This window comes from Phyllostomus hastatus, unplaced genomic scaffold (assembly GCF_019186645.2).
Source record: "Phyllostomus hastatus isolate PE091 unplaced genomic scaffold, TTU_PhHast_1.1 phas_contig_40, whole genome shotgun sequence".
Taxonomy (NCBI): Eukaryota; Metazoa; Chordata; class Mammalia; order Chiroptera; family Phyllostomidae; genus Phyllostomus; species Phyllostomus hastatus.
In genome coordinates this window covers 19,389,379-19,409,867 of record NW_025333872.1, presented here as the reverse complement: position 1 = coordinate 19,409,867, position 20,489 = coordinate 19,389,379, and the positions used below count along the sequence as shown (strand labels likewise).

General features: G+C 37.4%; 1 protein-coding gene across 5 annotated transcripts in view; it reads right to left on the bottom strand.

The window, feature by feature from the left end:
• The window catches only part of PRIM2 (DNA primase subunit 2), a 377,158-nt gene that overhangs the window by 11,292 nt on the left and 345,377 nt on the right, over positions 1–20,489 (bottom strand). For all 5 annotated transcript variants that reach the window (XM_045843197.1, XM_045843198.1, XM_045843199.1 and 2 more), the window contains one exon: positions 6,567–6,635. In XM_045843197.1, the coding sequence (XP_045699153.1) occupies positions 6,567–6,635 (69 nt within the window). The remainder of the gene's footprint in view (positions 1–6,566; positions 6,636–20,489) is intronic.

Genomic DNA, 20,489 nt, shown 5'->3' with positions numbered 1-20,489 from the left:
GTCCAGGACTTTTGTTTGTTGGGAGATTTTTTTGTTTTGTTGTTTTTCTGAAAAAATTACTGATAAATTTCCTTAGTAGGTATCAGTCTTTTCAGATTTTCTGTTTCTTCCTGATTTGATCTTAGAAGATATGTTTCTAGGAATTTATCCATTTCTTCCAGGTTGTCCAATTTGTGGCATATATTTCATAGTATTTTCTTACAATTTTTTGGGACTCCTTTGGTGTCAGTTGTTACTTCTCTTTCATTTTTTATTTTATTACTCTTTTTACTTGATGAGTGTTGCTAGAGGTATATCGGTTTTCTTCATCTTTGCATAGAACCAGCTCTTAGTTTCACTGATCTTCTCTATCAATCTTTTTAGATTATTTTAACACTCTGAACTTTATTACTTCCTTCTACTCACTTTGGCCTATGTTTGTTCTTCTTGTTCTAGTTCACTTAGGTATAAGGTTAGATTGTTTATTTGAGATTTGTGTTTTGTTACTTGAGGTAAGCCTGTATTGCTATAAATTTCCACCTGAGAACTGCTTTGGCTGTGTCCTACAGATTTTGGGTCAATGTGTATTTGTTTTTATTTGTCTCAAGGTAACTTCATTTCTTCCTTAATCTCCTAAACCAATTAAAATTGTTAACCAATTCATTGTTTACAACCATGCTATTTAGCCTCTATGTGTTTGTATGTTTTTCAGTTTTCTTGCAATTGATTTCTAGTTTTATACCATTATGATGAAGCAGACACATGATATGATTTCAATCTTCTTAAATTTATTTGAGTATTGTTTGTGATTTAATATGTGGTCTATCTGGAAGAATGTTTTATGTACACTTGAAAAGAATGTATATACTATTGCCTTTTGGGTGAAATGTCCTAAGAATATCAATGATGTCCATCTAGTCTAATGTGTCACTAAAGGCCACTGTTTCCTTGTTGATTTTCTGTCTGGATGATCTATCCATCAATGGATGGATAGATCAATGGATGTTAAATTCCCCCACTCTGACTATATTACTGCCAATCTCTCCCTTTATATCTGTCAATATTTGCTTTATATATAAAGGTCCTCCCACACTGGGAGCTGAAACATTTAGAAGGGTTATATCCTCTTGTTGGATTGATCTTTATCATTATGAAATGTACTTCTTCGTCTCTTGTTATAGTCTTTGTTTTAAAGTCTGCTTTGTCTGTTATAAGTATTACTACTTTAGGGTTTTTTGTTTTTTTTTTTAAGATTTTATTTATTTTTAAAGAGAGGGGAAGGGAGAGGGAGAAAAACATCAATGTGTAGTTGACTCTTGTTTGCCCCCTACTGGGGACCTGGCCAAAAGCCCAAGCATGTACGCTGACTGGGAATCCAACCAGGGACCCTTTGGTTCACAGGCCAGCACTGAATCCACTGAGCCACACCAGCCAGCGCACTACCTTAGATTTTTTTTCTCATTTTCACTTGTATGAAGAATCTTTTTCCATCCCTTTAAATTTAAAGTGAGTCTCCTATAGGCAGCATAGGTATATGCCTGGTTTTTTATCCACTATGTCCCTTGATTGAAGCATTTAGTCCATTCACATTTAAGGTAATTATTGATAGAGATATAGTAACTGCTATTTTATTAATTGTTTTCTGATTGTTTTGTAGTTCTCAGTTCATTTCTAATTCTCTTACTCTCTTGTATGTCGATGACTTTGTATAGTGTTATATTTGGATTCCTTTGCCTTTATTTCTGGTATATCTCTTACAGATTTTTGGTTTGTGGTTACCATGTGCTTCATATAAACCAAACTATGTTTATAGCAGTCTATTTTAAGTAGATAGTCACTTAACTTTGAACGCATTCTAAAATCACTACAATTTTTATTCATCCCCTCCACATGCATGATTTTGTCATTATTTTTTACCTCTTTTGTGTGTTTATGTGTATCCCTTAATGTACTGTTGAAATTACACATGGTCTTCCTACTTTTGCCTTTAACCTTTGTACCAGCTTTTAGAGTTGGTTGATTCACTGCTTTTACTAACTCTGCCTTTTCATTGTGAATTTTTTTGTTTCCTATATTTTTGATCTTTTCTTTTCTTCTTCAAGAAGTGCCTTTAACCTTTCCTCTAATACTAGTTTCCTAGTGATGCAACACTTTAGCTTTTCTTGTCTGGGAAACTCTCCTTCAATTCTAAATGATAGCCTTGCTAGGTAGTGCATTCTTGGTTATAAGTCTCAGACTTTCATCATTTTGAATATTTTATGCCATTTTCCTATGGCCTGCAAAGTTTTTGCTGAGAAATCAGCTGACAGTCTTATGGGAAACTTCTTGATACATAGCTAACTGCTTTTCTCTTACTACTTTTAAGATTCCCTCTTCATTTGACCTTTGGCATTTTAATTATTATGGGTCTTGGTGTGGGCCTCTTTGGGTTTGTCTTATTGCATACTCTTTACTTCATGGAGTTTTATGTCTACCCTTTATCAGGTTAGGGAAGGTTTTGCTTATTATTTCTTCAAACATGTTTTTGATTCCTTGCTCTCTCTCTGTTTCTGGCCCCCCTCTGATGCAAATATCGATATGTTTAATATGGTCCCAGAGAAACCTTAAACCATCCTCATTTACTTTCAATCTTTTTTCTTTTTGCTGTTCTAATTGGGATTTTTCTGCTATCTTGTCTTCCTGATTATTGAGTTGATCCTCTGCTCCATCCGATCTGCTGTTGTTTCTATCTAATGTATTCTGCATTTCTGATTGGTCCTTTTTATGTTGTCTAACTCCATTTTTATTTTTCCTGTCTCTTTATTGAAGTTCTTACTGAATTCATGTATTCTTCTCCTAAGTTCAATAAGCTTCCTCATAACCAATGTTTTAAACTCTAAATCTTGTAGATTGCTTGTCTCTATTCTGTTTAGTTCTTTTTCTAGAGTTTTATCTTTGTTTCATTGGGATATGTTTATCTCTTCATTTTGGCTAACTCCCTTTATTTGTTTCTATGTATTAGGTAGATTTGCTACATCTCCTGGTCTTGGCTGAATGGCTCTATATAGTAGGTGTCCTGTGGGGCACAGTCCTATAGTCTTCCTGGTACCTGAGTCAGGTATTCCAGGTGTGTCCCTTGTGTGGGTTTTGTGTACCCTTTGGTTGTAGTTGATCCTTGATTACTGTGTCATTTCAGGGGTTGGGACTGACCCTAAGACTGACTGGCTATGACTACAGTGAATGAGCTGTTGTTCAGGGGCTGACCCCCAAGACTGAGTTGCTTAGTGGGGTTATAATGCCAGCTGAGTCTACCCTTCAAGTGTGCTGTTTATGGAGCTGGGTGAGTGGTGCTCTGGTGTGGTCTAAAGCTAACCATTAGGTATGTGGGTCCTGGAGCTCTGGTGTGTTTCCAGCTTGGGGCCATCTGGTAGTACTTACAAAGTGATCTGTGCTTGGTTCATGCTTGGGCTGAGCTTGGGGGTGCTTGGGAGAGGTTATTCTGCGAACTGAGGATGGCTGTCATTTATGTTGGGCTTGAGACCCTTTGGTGGGCACCATGATGTGAGTTGAGCCAGCTGCCACTTGTGCCTGGCTTGTGGTCATTTATTTGAGGCTACATTCCAAGCCAAGATTGCCACTTCTTATGCTAGGCTTGGGACTACCTGATGTGAGTTATGATGTAAGTTGAGACAAGTCACCACTTCGTCTGAACTTGACATAACTTAACAAAAATACAGAACACACAGAGGTCAGGCACTATCTGATTACAGTTAGTGGGCCTTTGAGAGAGTTTAGGGATGTCTACAGCACAAGCCAACGCAGGTTGCTTATGTGGAGGAGTAGCTGGAAGAGGTTAGGCCAGGCATGTGAGTTGGGTGGGAAGGAGTCTCAGGGCATCTCCAGGGCAGGCAAACAGTGTTAGCCAGGTTAATGGGATGCTCAGATTTGACATCCACCTGGATCAGGCAGCTGGGTGAGGGGAGGACTCAACAAAAGAGCAATGGCACCTGCCAGCATTCCTGTCCCCAAGAGAGTTGTTTTGACTCTTGCCCTTCTAGCCTTTGCCCTGAAGCCAGTCAATTTAGTTCCTCCCATATGTCCTTGGCACTTTCTGAGCTGCTGCCTCCGTGCTGGAACCCAGAGCAAGTAAGGCTATGCACTGGCCCTTTAAGACCTGCAATGCCTAGGTCTCCAGGTGCTCTCCATCTCACTAGGATGTAATCCCCACTGGTTTTCACAGCCAGATATAGCAACTCATTTTCCCAGCACTGATGCCCTAGGCAGGGGTCCTAACCCCACAATGCCCTAGGCAGTGTGGGGTTAGGACCCCTTGCTCCTCAGGGAGGATCTCCACAGCTGAGATATCCCTCCCAATTCTTAACCACCACACTGTGGATGTGGGCACTGCCCATTCCACTTCTCTGCCCCTGCTACCAACTTCTTTGTAACTTCAGCTATAGGACTTCTATTCAGGTAGCCTTTAGGAGGTTTTCAATGATGGTTGTTCTAATTCAGTTGTAATTTTTATGTGGTAGTGGAAAGAGATAAGCACAGCATTTTCTTACTCTACTCTCTTAACTAAAAGTCTCTAAACCATTTTTTTAAATAATAATGACATTTTTAACTTCTAGGTATAATAAGGTGAGAGCTAGAGCCACAACAGCCCAGCATTCTAGCTCCAGATCTCCCACTGACCAGGTTTGGTACCTTTTGGGCAAGTCCCATAGAATTGGTAGGCGTAAGTTGTTTTAACGTAAGCTATGAAGGTTGGATGATGAATCTAGAAAGGAAAATGCTAATGATCACAACAGTAATTACAAATCCAATACAAGGTACTGTAGAACAGCATGATTAGGCTCATAAGTTCTAGGTGAGTTATTCAACAGCCTGGTTTGAATCCAAGTTCCATCCTCTATAAGCAGTGTAATCGTACACTGGCTGTTCAGCTTCTCTAAGCTCTATTCACAAATGGGGACAAAAGCAGTGCCTAGCAGTAGTCCTACAGTGTGGATCCAAAGAGCTAATGTGTCCAAAGTGCTTGTGCTATGCCTAACATGTATTAAGGATTCTATGGATGTTGGCTGATATTATTATCATTGTTGTTATTATTTTTATCATCTTTACTAATATTACAGGATATATTTTCCTATGAATTATTTTATCAAAAATATAACCAAACTAGAAAAATTTCATGAAAACTAAATTAAAAAACATAAAAATTATAAAACTTAGCATAGCATGGTAGCTGATAATGAATTCAATAAATACATCTTTTTTTTTTAATCCTCACCCAAGGATATGTTCACTAACTTTAGAGAGAAAGGGAGCGAGAGAAACATCAATGTGAGAAACATCAATCAGTTGCCTCCTGTATGTGCCCCAACAGGGGATGAAACCTACACCATTTGGTGTATGGGATGACGTTCCAACCAACTGAGCCACCTGGCCAGGGCTCAATAAATACATCTTTTAGGAGAAGGTATGGATCCCTTTGTATCTGAACAACACCACTGATTCCAAGAAAGGCTCACATATACTCATAAAAGAAATGTTTCAAGAGGTGCTTGGACCTCGAAGTCCATTCTTGGATGTCTGTCCTCAGTTAGGAAGCCATGATCAGCATCAGTGGTTGAAAACTGAGCATCAGTGAGCTGAATCTGACCTGCAGAGTCTTAAAACTTTCCGATGTGAATGCCTCTAAGGGTATGAATTCTTCAGTACACCACAGTTCCTACCATACTCTCTGGTATTAATCTCAGGAAACCTCACTTTTGGGGGTTATTTGCCTGACCTCTATAGGCCTCTGAGTTTGTGACCCTTGTTTTATACCTTTTAGCCCCTACTGTAGCAGACCTTTCTTGTACTAAGGATGCTGGGATGAAAGAAACCAAACACATTTCCCTAACTCTCTTGCAGTTAAGGGTCCACCATGTAACCTAGGTTCTACTTGCAGATAAATGTAAGACTTGGGTAGTAGATCAGATTAACATGAGGTGGCAGCGAGTAAAACAATCAGATTTTCTGTGTGGAAGATGGCAAAAGCCTTAGGTTCTTCTCAGCAACTGTGGCCAAAAGTTCTAGATCTACTCCTGACGTTGGCTATCTGAGGCCTATCTGAGGTCAGATCTGACTCACTCTGTTTTTTGTAAATAAAGGCCTACTGGAACACAGCCATGCCTGTTCAGTTACCTACTGTCTAAGGCTGCTAGTGTGCTACAACAGCAAAGCTGAGCAATTGTGACAGAGACCATATGGACTGGGAAGCCTAAAATTTTTACAATCTGACACTTTACAGAAAAAGTTTACAGACCTTTGGTCTCATCCCTAGATGTGTAGTTGTAGGTGACAGCTGTAGTAAAATAAGATTTTCTCATCATGTAGCTTCTCCTAGGAACAATATTCCCTGTTCTGGAGAATCTAAGCTTGATTCTCTGGACCTTCTATAAATTTTAAAAGGTACCTACTACCGTATAATAAATTCCTTTCTGCCAACAATAGCTGGGGTGGTTTCTGTTGCTGCAGGTAAAAACCCTGAATGAAAGACAGAGTCACAAAAGACAAAGAGTTAGGCTATAAAGTTTAAAAATTTAAAAGTTTAAAATACTTACATTATGTGTCATCTCAAAGTACTTCTGACAGGCTACCTGGTAATGTGTCCCTTTTACTAAATCCAAAATCTAAAATGAATGAGAAAAGAGAAAAGAATTAGAAATTAAAAGTTTCTTCTATACCAGAGTACCTCATGGTTGTTGGCCACCTTCATTCCACACAGGAAATGCATTAAGTCACGCAGCATGTTGTACTTCTGCAGCCTGCACACTGTGATCATTTTGACATTACACAGTAGCAGTTAAGGTCAGTATTAAACCACAGATGACAACAGACAGAAAGTGTTCTGACCTACTCACTGTGAATTTCAGTAACTTTACCTTGACAACGAGATGAAAATAGATCCTAGTATTGTGACTTTGACAGTTATTTTTTGGAACATCTTATTGCAACATTTCTTCTAAAATTGTAGATATAAATCTGGTAATCTAAATGGTTGGTGCATGAAGCAATCAAGTATACTATTTAGATTTTTATTTTCCACATTACCAGTTTATACAGAGCATAAAATACAGCTGTGTGTCCATCAGGAAAATTTGATGTAAACCCTTTGGATGGCTATCTGTGGAGAGGGAATGCTTTTACCTTCAATCGGATTTGTCCTTTTTTTTGAAATGAAGTTATTTCTAGTAAAGCTGAGCAGAATATGAGAGTAAATAGTCTATTCTGAACACCTATTAGGAACATCATCCTATCTTTTGTAAATACAATTTGCTGTCCAATTCTACTTCATGTAATCTCTTCAGAGCGATGCAAACTCCCATTCTTATCAGCAGAGTGCAATGCCAGTTGAAATTTATAAAGTTTCATCACCTCCCCCACCAAATAAATAATATATATATTTGGCCTGTTTATCAAACACACTAAAATGCTGGAATTAAGAGATAGCCTCAAATGAAGGGAAATACCATTCTGCAGAAATGTAAATTTCTATCCTTTTTTCAAAGGCTGGCCTTCCTATGACAAAAAAAAATGTTCATGAAGTTTCAAATTCTTGCTGTCTTCATTATTGGATATAGCTTACCGCTTCTGACAGACACACAAACAAATTACAGTTACAGAATGGGTATCACAGAATACTGATAAGAGTGTGCTTAAAAAATTGTACTTCTCTGACTGTCTTAGAGATTACATTTCTGAATTTCAGGTCATCTTGTAATTAAATCTATATGAATGACCTATGTAAATGCCAACCAATCATAGCACCCAGGATCCTCATTGTCTGCCTATATAACGTATCCACTTTTCATGAATTATTAGAGCAAAAATAAAAAATAAATCAAAATGAGTGACTATACACTTTAAAAATGAAAAAAGTCACAAAATTTTCCAAGTAACTCCAACATTCTGAGCTCATATTTGCCAATGTTTTTACACATAGATAATTCAAAATGTGTTGAGGTGAACTTGCAATTGATTGTTGGCAAACATCAATGATACCAACACAGGGCTGGGCAAAAGCAGGTTTACAGTTGGTTATGTGGAAAATAATACAATAATCAACAAATAATAATACAAGAAAAACCCTGTTTCATGTATTTACAACTGTAAATCAACTTTTGCCAACCCCTGTATATGCATATCTGTGAATACAATTTTGGAGAAGCCAAAGCATAACATAAAGTTTAAATGATACTGTAAATTACCAGAAAAGGACTTCACAGAAATAAGCAAAAAGCTCAACTGTGTGATGCATAAGTTACTTTTATATAAAAACAAAACAGTGAATCCCACATCTTATTCTACATATATAATATGTATACATTTCTTGTTATATATATGCATATATGTATGTACACACATATATAATAGAATTTGTATATAGTATTTTCCTTACAAAGTAAATAAGCAACTTATACGCATACAATCTAATAAATATTAGAAAGCATGCTATAAAGGAATACTTAAAAGAAATATTAATAAAATATATATAGTTGGGTAATATACAAATAAGTAAAAAATTTATCCAGGAAAATTGACATATAAGCCACAGAATGTGAGAAAAGAAGATTTATGTATCTTGAAATTTTATATTCCATCAAAAAAGTTAAATTTAGATTAATCCCATAACAACCACCCCACCCCACTCCACTCCCATAGTAGGCTCTTCATTAACAAAACTATCACTTACTTTTCCTCTTTTTGTATCATCTTTTCAGGAAGAATATGTACAAATAAATAAATCTATCATCAGACAACTTTATTAATCATGTCACAACATATATGAGTGGATAAAAGTCCCTGTATAATGAGAAATAATGGGATAATGTAAAGGTACAATGGGAAAAAAGGACACTAGAGAGTTTTTCATGGGCTAGCAAAGCTATCCAAAGACAGACAGATAAATTTGGGCCTAAGGAGAGGAGCTAGGGAGGAGAAAGAATACTAAGTAATAAAGATACAGAGGCAATAAATGAGCTAATAGAAGAAATTCAAGATAAGGACTGCTTTGAGGTGATCAGGTGTTATCTTAATTTTAGAGATGAAGAAACACATCCTCTTAAAAATAGGGTGTCTGTCCAGTGAGAACCATTTACTATGGTAAGAATTAAAAATTAAAACATCATGTGGAACTAAGTGATCCTGTTTTCCTGAAGAAAATATACAATATTTATATGTTTTAAACATAGTATAGAAAATATACAACATTACTCAAAAAATCCAACAACTAATACAAATATGTACTTTAATTTTACATTATTATCTACATTGCAAAGACACAGGAAAAGAAAAGAAGAGAAAGAGAAGGGTCTTGTGGACCAATGAATGAATTATGGCTTTTTCTCTGAGTAAAATGAGGAGCTACTGCAATGTCCTAAGCACAGGAGCGACAGCCACTGACTTACATTAACAGGAATATTTTTCCTTCAGTGTTAGGAACAGACTGGGAGGGTGGAGGAAACAGGAAGCTGATTCAAAAACACATGAAATAGATGATGGAGGCTTGCTCAGGACGGTAACAGTCATGGTGAGAACTGGTCAGGTTTGGAGACAGAAGGATTTCCCACTTAATGACCATACAGTTTCTGAAAACTAGCTGTTCTACATGAAAATGCTCAACATGAGCCCTGGCTGGTGTGGCTCAGTGGACTGAGCACTGACCTGTGAACCAAAAGCTCCCCAGTTCAATTTCTAGCAGGGCACATGCCTAGGATGCAGGCCAGGTCCCCAGAAGGGGGCGCATGGCAGGCAACCACACACTGATGTTTCTCTCCCTCTCTCCTGCTCTTCCCCCCTCTATAAATAAATAAATAAATAAATAAATAAATAAATAAATAAATAAATAAATAAATAAAATCTCTAAAAAAAATGCTCAATATGAACTTGATCCCCACTGTTTTAGAATGAGGCATTACCAATCATTGAACTCCTCCCTTCCCAGACTGATTTCCTAAATGAAACTAGTTAAATACCAACATATAAGTAACAAGCAATCATGTAAAATAAATGAAAAATGCCACTTATTTACTAGTCACTAAGCCATATGACTAAGATGCTTTTAAGCAGTAACACATGAAGACAGCCCCCCTTCGTGTCACCAGAAGTTTTGATGCACAACCCTTCTGCTGACATCAGGATTTTCACAAATGAGTCTGATGCTCTACCATTTGTACACGAAGAGCAACTTGAGACTTTTTCTGCACCTTATTTACCTAGATTTTTCTGGTATAAACATCACTCACTGGCAAATACTTACAGGTATATCTATTTTGAGGATGGTGCTGGTGCAATCTGCTGATGGGATGGATGACTCCAAAACAGGAAATGCAAGTCTAAATATCAAAGGATGGGAAAGGAGAACTGAGGTGTGAGCAAGATACAAAAATTCAGTTTGTGAAGAAGGAGCAAAAATAGAAACATGGCAAAGAAACACGAAAATACAAGAAGGGCGGGTGCCTGAGGGAGAATCTGTTCAACAGGATTTGGGGACAAAAGCTAAAATCTCTACAATATGTTTTACGTACCCTGGAAAGACTGTTCTTCCCAAAGTGAATCACTTATGTGTTCATGCAGAGATGCTGAGAGTGCCCACTGCCAACCCAGTGAGGCTGAACAGGGGTGACCAAAATGTGTGATGACTGGGATTACTGAGCTCTCTTTAATAGCTGGTCTCATTGAGAATTTAAATTTTTTGTTAAGTCATGATTCAAGTAACCCTTTTTTTAAGTGCCAAGTTTTGACAGAAGGGCTCGTGTCCCAGGGCCATGGACAGACAGGCTTGACTTACAGCCAGACTACTGTGAGCCTGAGAAAGATCAGGGTTTAACTAAATGTGGTGTGCTTTTCTTTGAAACTGAAATTTTTCTTGGATACTGAATTTTTTCTTTGATGTTTTCTCAAGAATGAAGAAATATTGGATGAGGTAATATTTTACAATGTGCTAACTTTGACCTTACCTACCTAGCCTTTTCAAAAATATATACTGTGGGCAGGGGATACAGGGTGCTCATAATGTGCTTGTTGATATATTTTGTGTTAGAATCATATATAAAATATATGAAATGTTTTTTAAAGAAAAAATATTCTGTAGAGAAGCTAGAATGAAGATGTGGTCAGGCAACAGTACTTTCTGACCATCTTAGTTTTGCCCACACCACTTGTGAAGGGCCTGACCTCCATCCTCACAAACTGCCTTTGCCCATCTCAGAGGAATAGTTTCCCTGTGCCCAAGTCCTGCCCGCAGTGACTGGCCAGAGTGAGGGTCTGAAATAACATGGGTGAGGGAAGCCCATACTACATGGAGGCAGAAACTCACTGAGAGGAACAACTGCCACGAGATAAAAGGAAACAAACAGGAAGATGAAAGACCATGTGAAAGAAAAATGTGCAAAACCAGAGAAAAAGGTAAATGACATGGAGTCCACAATCTGCTACTTACGTGGCTTGTCAACATTAAAGTGTAACAACCCACAGCACACAAAAGGTGTTCCACTGAGCAATGAGCCCCCAGTTTCCATGTTCCATTCTAGAAGAGCCCGAGCACACCACGAGTTCCTCTTGTACACACAATATTAATGCCCAAAGGTGTCTAAGGAGGAAAGCAAGACAGGCCTAGTGTAGAAGTTCCTTAATTCAGCTTAAAAATATATGTAACCAATTTGAACAGTCATCTCAAATAAAGGCATTTTTGAAACACAAGCTTATTATTTAAAGAAAATATTTCTATGAAGATCTAAGAATATTGCACAAATAGCAATTTGACCTTTGGTTTTTAATGCCAGTATTTCCAGACTAATGTACAAAATGTCAAGCATAATGATCCATTTATTATTCTAATCTAGTTCATCAGTAATCAAAAGGCTAAGAAAAATTAAGAGTAGTGATATCAAACAACTATATTTGGTCAATCATATTCTTTAACTTTTTCTGTCTGTATTTTTAACTATTCTTTTTATCAGCTAACATCCACCAAGGAGAATATTAGACCTGTTTTTCTAAACACTGCAGTTTGTCATTTTTGCAAGAAAACATCCTTGTATTTGCTTCATCATCCTTGTATTTGCTAAGTTTGGTTAAAGTATTATTTACACTCACCTACTATTTCATCCTCAAGGCAAATTACAGTTTGGTTTTGAATTCTAATAAAGTGTCCAACCAAGATAACATTACAGTGGAAGAACAAAGAGCAAGTAAGATGGTATTTTCCTCATTTGATTGGTGACAGATCACAGCCAGCTGACAAACATGTGATAGAGCAGAACACTGGGGCGGGAGGTGCTGTAATCATATTTATACACACATATAAACACATATAAAATAGAAATATAGACTGCATTTTATAACTTTGAGCCACACTTCCTTCTCCCTTCCTAATCTCTCTAATATTCCCTACCATCTGCAAATTCCTCTCTGCCTTTTGCTTCAGTGCCGGCCAGTGAGGCCCAGGTGATTGATTCTCTGGCAGCAGAATGGAGCCACCTGCTGGCCTTGGCTCCTGTGAGCAAAGCGCTGTTACAGCTAAGTATGCGACACTCACACAGTTCTTGTGCCTCTAATTCAGGGTCACATTGTGTCTCCTTTAAATGTGATAATAAACTTGTTTCTTCCTAAAAAGCACAACATTTCAAATGCAGACCATGCTGATTTTTTTCCACTTCATTTCTAGCCTGCCTTATTCCAAAGGTGGGAGAAAATGTGAGAGGCCGAATCCGGAACACTCTCAAACACATGGCTTCTGTTTCTCACACACTCAGCAGAGTGTACGCTGTGTTGCCTACAACTCTGCTGTGACCTTCGTTTGCTGGCAGATTGGGGTAAGTTTCCCCCTTGTGAAGATAAACTTTCATTCACATAAACTTTCATATGCTGAGAACTTTTCTGACGACACATTCCTCATTGCCTTTAAACATGGTTATGTGACTGTCTTGAAGACCTACCTTGTGCTCTCCCATTGTTCAGACTCTCATTCTCTTTATTATCATAAAGCTTCTAGATTTATTCTTTCCTTACTCAAGAAAGCTTCCAAACTGCCACCATAGTAACTTTTCTAAAAGCTAAATGAAGTCCTGGCATTGCTGCTTCCTGCCATGGAAGGGGTGCAAGCTCTTCGTCGCCATTCACATGGCTGTCTTCATCAGCCACAGTCTCATCTCTGGGCCTGCCTGGCCACGCGGCCCTTGCACTCTAGTCTGGCTTCTCCCACAGTCTCTTTAGCACACAAAATCCTCGGGGTGAATCAGTGGGTTTTCTAGTCTAATGCATTGTTTGATGTGGTTCAATCCAGAATTATCTCAGCTTCCTCATGGCAAGACTTATTGGGGTGGTATTTCTAATCTGATTTGTCCCTAGAACCTGTTTTCATAGATCTCCGAGGACTAGGGTGCCTCAGAAGACACCCTGACAACCTTACCTAAATACTTGTAGGCCCACCTCTCCCAAGTCTCATTATTTTCCTTTATCTTGTCTAGTTTTCTCTTACCACACTTAATTTGTTTATTGTCTGTCTCCCCCACTGGCATATCAGCTCCAGGAAGACAGGGGTCTTGTTAAGTGTGTTCATCGCTATATCCCTGGTGTCTGGAATGGTGACTGGCATACAGTCCTCGTGCAATCATTATCTGTTGATGTTGAATGAATGTTATTTCTTTTGTGTGATAGGCCTCACTTCCCTCTAGTGGGGAAACCCCTACTCAACTTTCATATCCAATTCAAGTAATACTCCCTGCCCCAGCAAGTCTGTCTCTTCTGAATCTACAACTAGTCCTTAGAATATATTTTTTACTGAGGCAATTATCATGCTTTATTTTAGTTAATTGTGTCTTTTTTACTCTACTAGGCTAAAAGCTCTAAAATAGTTTCTTAATCATGTTTCTACTTCCAGATTTGAACATAATGAAAACTCGGTGACATGATGAGCACTCAGTAAATGTTTATTGAGTGATAAAATAAATGTCTTTCCTCACCAGAGCAACTTCTGTTTCAATCAGCCTTAGAACACTTCTACTAGAACCTATGCAATTAAGACAGTTGCACTCCCTCCCTCCCTTTCTTTTCTTCCTCCCTCTGTCTCTTTGTCTCTCTCTCTCTTTCTGTTTTTGTTGTAGCACCACAGGGGGGAAAAAAAGTCACTTAATTTAGTTCTTCAGCTAGTTTTAAAAGGCTTAATAACTTGAAACCTGCCCCCCACTACCACTCTCCTGTCACCTGCCCAGCTCCAGCTGACACGGTAGCAGTGGAGGTGGGTATGGGGTTACAGCCTTCACTCCACAGTCTAGAAAGGACTGAAGGGGCAGAAGCAACATTCCAGCCTGAGTGGCCAGTACTCACTGTGGCTAAACCCACTGCAGCACCGCCCCACACACTGCCACAGAACCTAGCAGAGGCAGCTGGAACACCTCAGATAGTAAGGACAGAGCGGCTGGCAGCCTCTGGTTACAGGGAAGCAGCACCAGGAACTCACAGACTCAGAGCCCCATAGCCTGTCATCCCACCACCAAGGTGGTGTCCTGAGACCACAGTCATGGAGGGGACATCACCTCCTCAGGATAGGTGCAGTTTCCACAGCCAGGGCAACACCGCCCCACTGAAACACTGAAGTCCCAGTAGGGCAGGTAAGAGAAAACAAAAACTGGTGCTATGGCATCATCTACTGGAAAACAAAAGAAAGACCTCTACTTACCAACCTTCTAAATTGTCAGCACAAAACAGTACCTAAAAAAGATTTCAGTTCCTCAATTGTCCAGGCAGAAAAATAATCCATCAGTACCATAATTAACCAAGGTAACAAGGTAGCTCAGAAAGAAACTGAAGTCTCCAAAAAACAAACTCAAAGGCATAGAACACTGTGATTAAAATGACAGGGGACTGAAAATTATAGTTTAAAAAAAACTAAATGAGATACAAGAAAGCTCAGAAAGGCAGCTCAATGATCCCAGGAATAAAATAAATGAACAAAAGGAGTACTTTACGAAAGAGACTGAAGCTATAAAAAGAAAACAGAAATTCTAAGCTGAAAAACTCAATACATGAGATGAAGAATAAATGAGAGAGCTTAGGAAACAGAGCAGACCAGACAGAAGAAAGAATTAGGGATCTCAGAGAGAGAAATCTAGAAATGACTCAGGTGGAAGAACAAAAAGAACTGAGAGTTAAAAAATAAGAGAACTCTACAAGAACTATCTGACTCCATTAGAACAAACAACGTAAGACTAACAGATATATCAGGAAGAACAGAGAGAGAAGGGGACAGGGAGCCTATTCAGACAAATAATGAGAACGCCCCACACCTGTGGAAAGAGCTGGACCCTTGAATCTAAGAAGTTAATACAACGCCTAATTATCTCAATGCAGAAAGACCTCCAAGACACATTATATTAAAACTGTCAAAAGTTAATGACAAAGAACAAATTCTTAAGGCAGCCAGGAAAAAGAGGACTGTAAACTATAAAGAAAACCCCATTAGACTGTCACTGGATGTTTCAGCAGAAATTTTACAGGCTCGGAGTAAGTGGAATCAAATACTCAAATATATTAAAAGAGAGAAATGATCAGCCAAGAATAATATGTCCATCGAAGTTACTCTTCAGATATGAGGAAGAAATACAGGCTTTTCCAGACAGACAAAAGCTGAGGAAGTTAACCACCACAAGACCTGCAGTACAGAAAGGTTAAAAGGAGTTTTATACCTAAAACAAAAAGATAAAAGGATACAAGACTGCAAGATGACAAAGACAGAGAGAAGCAGGAAACTGCAACTCTATTTTACAATAGGCTTTTAAACAATTATAACATAAGGATTTAAGGAGGTAAAAGCATTTAAAAAATAAAGTTTCTGCAATTTAGAAGTGAATGCACAGCATAAAAAAGGGTAAGAACATAAAAGGGGCAAGGGAAAAGGACTGAACTTGCACAGGTGAATGGAGATAAGAATCAATTAGAAGAAAAGGAACTACTGTATGTATAAAACTTTTTCATAAAAGAAATCATAACACAAATCTAGAACTGAATTTAGAACCAAAGAAGCTATTTCAAACCTACTTTAGTAGGGGAAGTGTTTGCAGGAAGTATTTAGGTAACTAAAATTTTTAAAAGATATTGTTTTGAGTACTTTAATAGTAAAGATGATGTACAGGTGATTAATTTTGCATCTTCATGTAATTAGCACATTTGATTAGTGTAATAACTGATCATACTGTTTTTGTTATGGATTATAATATTGAGGCAAGTATTTTCTTCAAGAGTTTAAGACAGAATTTAACTTCATCTATGAGTAGAATTGATAGGCTATAGTTTCTTTAACAGGCGCACCCATATCCTTTAAATTGCACCTTGTTCTCTTGGCTCAATGCCTTTGTTCACGTCTTCCCTGTACTTTGAATGTGTCCTCTTGTTCTTTTCTCCACCTACCCCCAATCCACCCATCCACATTCCATCCATCTTTATGTATCAGCTCAAATCCTAAATTCAAAGAGGTTTATTTTCAGCCCCTTAGGCAGAATTAATACCTCCTAAATGTACAGTTACTGTATGACCCAGCAGTTCCACTCCTAGGTACATAGCCAAGAGAGATGAAAACTAGTGCTTGGATGTTGTCTGCAGCATTATTCAAATAGCCCCAAGGTGAAAACTATCAAATAGCCATCAAATGATGACTGGATAAACGAATGTATTACATCCATACAGTGGAGTATCATTCAGCCACAAAAAGAATGTACTGATACGTGCTGCAACATGGATATACCTGGAAAACATTTTGTTAAGTGAAAGATACCAGTTACAAAAGACCATATACTATGTGATTCTGTTGTATGAAATGTCCAGAATAGGCAAATCTATAGAGACAGAAAGTAGATTAGTGGTTGCCTAGGGCTAGAGTGGAGTAGGGGGTAATAACTAAAGAGTACAAGGGTTTCCTTTTGAGGTGATGAAAATGTTCTAAAATACTAAAAACCATTGAATTATGTATTTTAAATGGGTGAATTGTAAAGTGTATAAATTATATCTCAATAAAGCTATTATAAAAAACTAAACTTAAAAATTAGTACCTCTTATCCATATTCCTATATGCATTGTTATACCTCTAATAAAATACTTAGCACAGTCTGGTTATAATTATTAATTCAAGAACTCCATCTTTCTTATTGCATTATGAAGCTCCAAAAGAAAAAAAGAGTGTTTTTTGGTATTCTCTAACAAGCAAGTGCTTTGCTCTCTGTAAACATTAATTTAATTGAATGTCTTCACAATTATGTTCCATCCCCTGTAAAACAAGAATGAGAAAAAAATAATTGAATGTCACCACAAAGTGTTGTTACAAAATGGTATTCCTTAATTTTTATACTTAATTAGTTTTTGGAAAAATAAATATTTACTCTCATATACCAGAAAAAAAATCTAGCCCTGGCTGGTGTGGCTCAGTGGACTGAGTGGTAGCCTGCAAACCAAAGGGTCACTCCCCATCAGGGCACATGCCTGGGTTGCAGGCCAGGTCCCCAGTAGGGTGTGCACGAGAGCAACCACACATTCATGTTTCTCTCCCTCTCTCCCTTTCTCTCTCTCTAAAAATAAATAAATGAAATCTTAAAAAATAGTCAAAAAAGAAAAAAATGATAAAATCTAGAACTGAGACACATAACATAAAAAAAGAGGTAACAGAGGAAAAAATAATAGAATACTGCCAAACTAAAAGAGCACACAGAAACACAAGGAAAAAAAAAAAACAATGGAGATACAGAGCAACCAGAACACAAAATAAAATGGCTATACTAAGTTCTCCTATTTCAAGAATCACCCTAAATGTAAATGGACTGAACTTTGTTCACTTTACCCCATAGGCCAGTGAAGTAAAAGCAAAAATAAGTAAATGGTACCATACCAAACTAAAAAGCTCCTGCAGAGCAAAAGAAGATATTTGCAAATGATACCTCTCATAAGGCGCTAATATCTGAAATATATAAAGAACTCATACAACTGGACAACAACAGAAAACAATCCAATTAAGAAATGGGCAGAAGACCTGAACACTTTTCCCAAGAATACATATGGCTAACAGATATATAAAAAATTGCTCAATTTCATTAGTTATAAGGGATACACAAATCAAAACCACAATGAGATACCACCTCATATCTGTTAGAATGGCCATCATGAATGAGACAGGAAGTAACAAGTGTTGGAGAGGATGTGGAGAGAAGGGAACCCTCATGCACGGCTGATGGGAATGTAAATTTGTGTAGCCTCTATGAAAACAGTATGGAGGTTCCTCAAAAAATTAATAGAGCTACCATATGACCCAGCAATTCCTCTTTTGGGTATCTGGACAAAAAATTTGAAAACACTTATCATAAAGATATAAGTACCCATATGTTCACTTGAGCATTATTCACAATAGCCAGAACTTGGAAACAACCTAAGTGTCCTTTGATGAATGGCTGAATAAAGATGTGGTACAAAGTACTCAGCCATAAAAAAGTGATGAAATATTTCCATTTGTGACAACATGAATGGATCTTAAGATCCATTCATTCATCTTAAGTGAAGTAAATCAGACAGAAAAGGACAAGAACCATATGATTTTACTTATTAGGATATAAAACAGAAAGCAACAAGCAAACTCATTACACAGATCACAGCATGGTAGTTACCAGAGGGGAAGGGGGGTGAAGGTATATAAAAAGAGTAAATTTACTTGTAAGACTAGTTTTCAGTTTAATAGAAGTAAACTTTATTAGGTTTAGCTAACAAAGGTATATGTTATTTGACTTCCAAAGTGATTTTTATTTGAACTACCTTGAATAGTATTAAATAATCTTCAAATGACCTTCAGTCTAGAAGAAAGGAGGCTATACACAGAAATGTGTGATAGAGCCCAAACTACAACTACATGTTCCTGGCGCCAAAGCTAATACTCAGCTTTCCATCTTCTCCTTAATGCAGCTCTAAGTTGTACCAAGAACAATGTACACATTTTCAACTACAAAACGGAGAAAAGCAAGCTAAATGCAGCAAAGTACTGTTCTTATAAATCAGAAGAGATGCTCCTGGAGATGAAATAGATAGAAAAGCTGCTCTTAAAAGCAGTTACTGTACATAAAGTAATGGACAGACTGACTACCATCATCTACTGGTAAGTACCCTCACCTATGAAAAAAGGAGGAGTTTTAGGTAGTTCAGATTTATATGAACATTGAATAGTTTTTGAGATTTATCTTTGCCATAAAATCTTTTTGACATAGTGTTACTTTTAAGCCTTTGAAACTACTTTGAAAGATTTCTTCATTAGATTTAATATGTTCACTAACTTCTTCAGAACTGTTGTGCTGTGAAACCTCTCAAAAAGCATAAAGAGCATACTTTTTTTCTCATATTTCATGATTTTGCTATCAATAGCAAGTTTTCTTGGAAGCACCAATAAGATTTGCTTTTAGCCCTGGCTGGTGTAGCTCAGTGGACTGAGCATGAGCTGTGAACCAAAGGGTCACTAGTTCAATTCCCAGTCAAGGGACATGCCTGGGTTGCAGGCCAGGTCCCCAGCAGGGGATGTGCAAAAGGCAACCACACATTGATGTTTCTCTCCCTCTCTTTCTCCCTCCCTTCCCCTGTCTCTAAAAATAAATAAATGAAATCTTAGAAAAAAAAAAGATTGGCTTTTAAATAATCATTAATGGTTATGCTGAATCAAAATTATAAAACATAATTCCTTGTGCTATACAAAATTTTTAAAAACCCTAAAATGTGAAATAAAAGAATTTCAAAAATATATTTGTAAATAATACATCATTTCAATGAGAAATACTGAAAAAAGAGTAGCCTTATACTCATTTATAGCTCAACATGCAGAAGTTAAGTATTGGTTGTAATGGGTCAAACACAATTGTTAGCTGGCAGCAAACATTAAAATATGTGGAAATAGAAGCTAATCACTCTAATATAGTCTCAACCAACTGTTTATAGTATTGCTATTCAATACAAATAGGAGTGACATTTGTAATTTTAAATGGTCTATATCCATAATTATAAGGTAAAAAAGATAAAAATTAATTTTAATAATTCAAATGATTAAATCATGGTTGATTTAAATTAGTGTTGTCATTTCAACATGTAATCAATATAAAAATATCATTACTAAAATATTTTACAATGCTTATTTTTTATACTAATTTGTTAAAAGCTGGTATATATTTTAAACTTACAGCAAGTGGTATGCTTGAGCTGGCTCAAACTGACTTGTGAGAGTTGATTGTGCATATCTCTTCCCAAGTCAGGGTTTGTCACATCATACTGGTAGTTTGACACCGGCCACAGTAGGAGCATTTACATCACAATAATCGGCAAATGACATAAATTGGAGCTCCCCCCACCCCTAGAGAACTGGTTTGCCAAAACATCACAGCCTTCAGTCCCTCCCAATTTGGACCAGCCACATGTCTCGTACTGAAGAGTCATCACATGTAGCCACTACACTAGTGGCCACTACACTAACA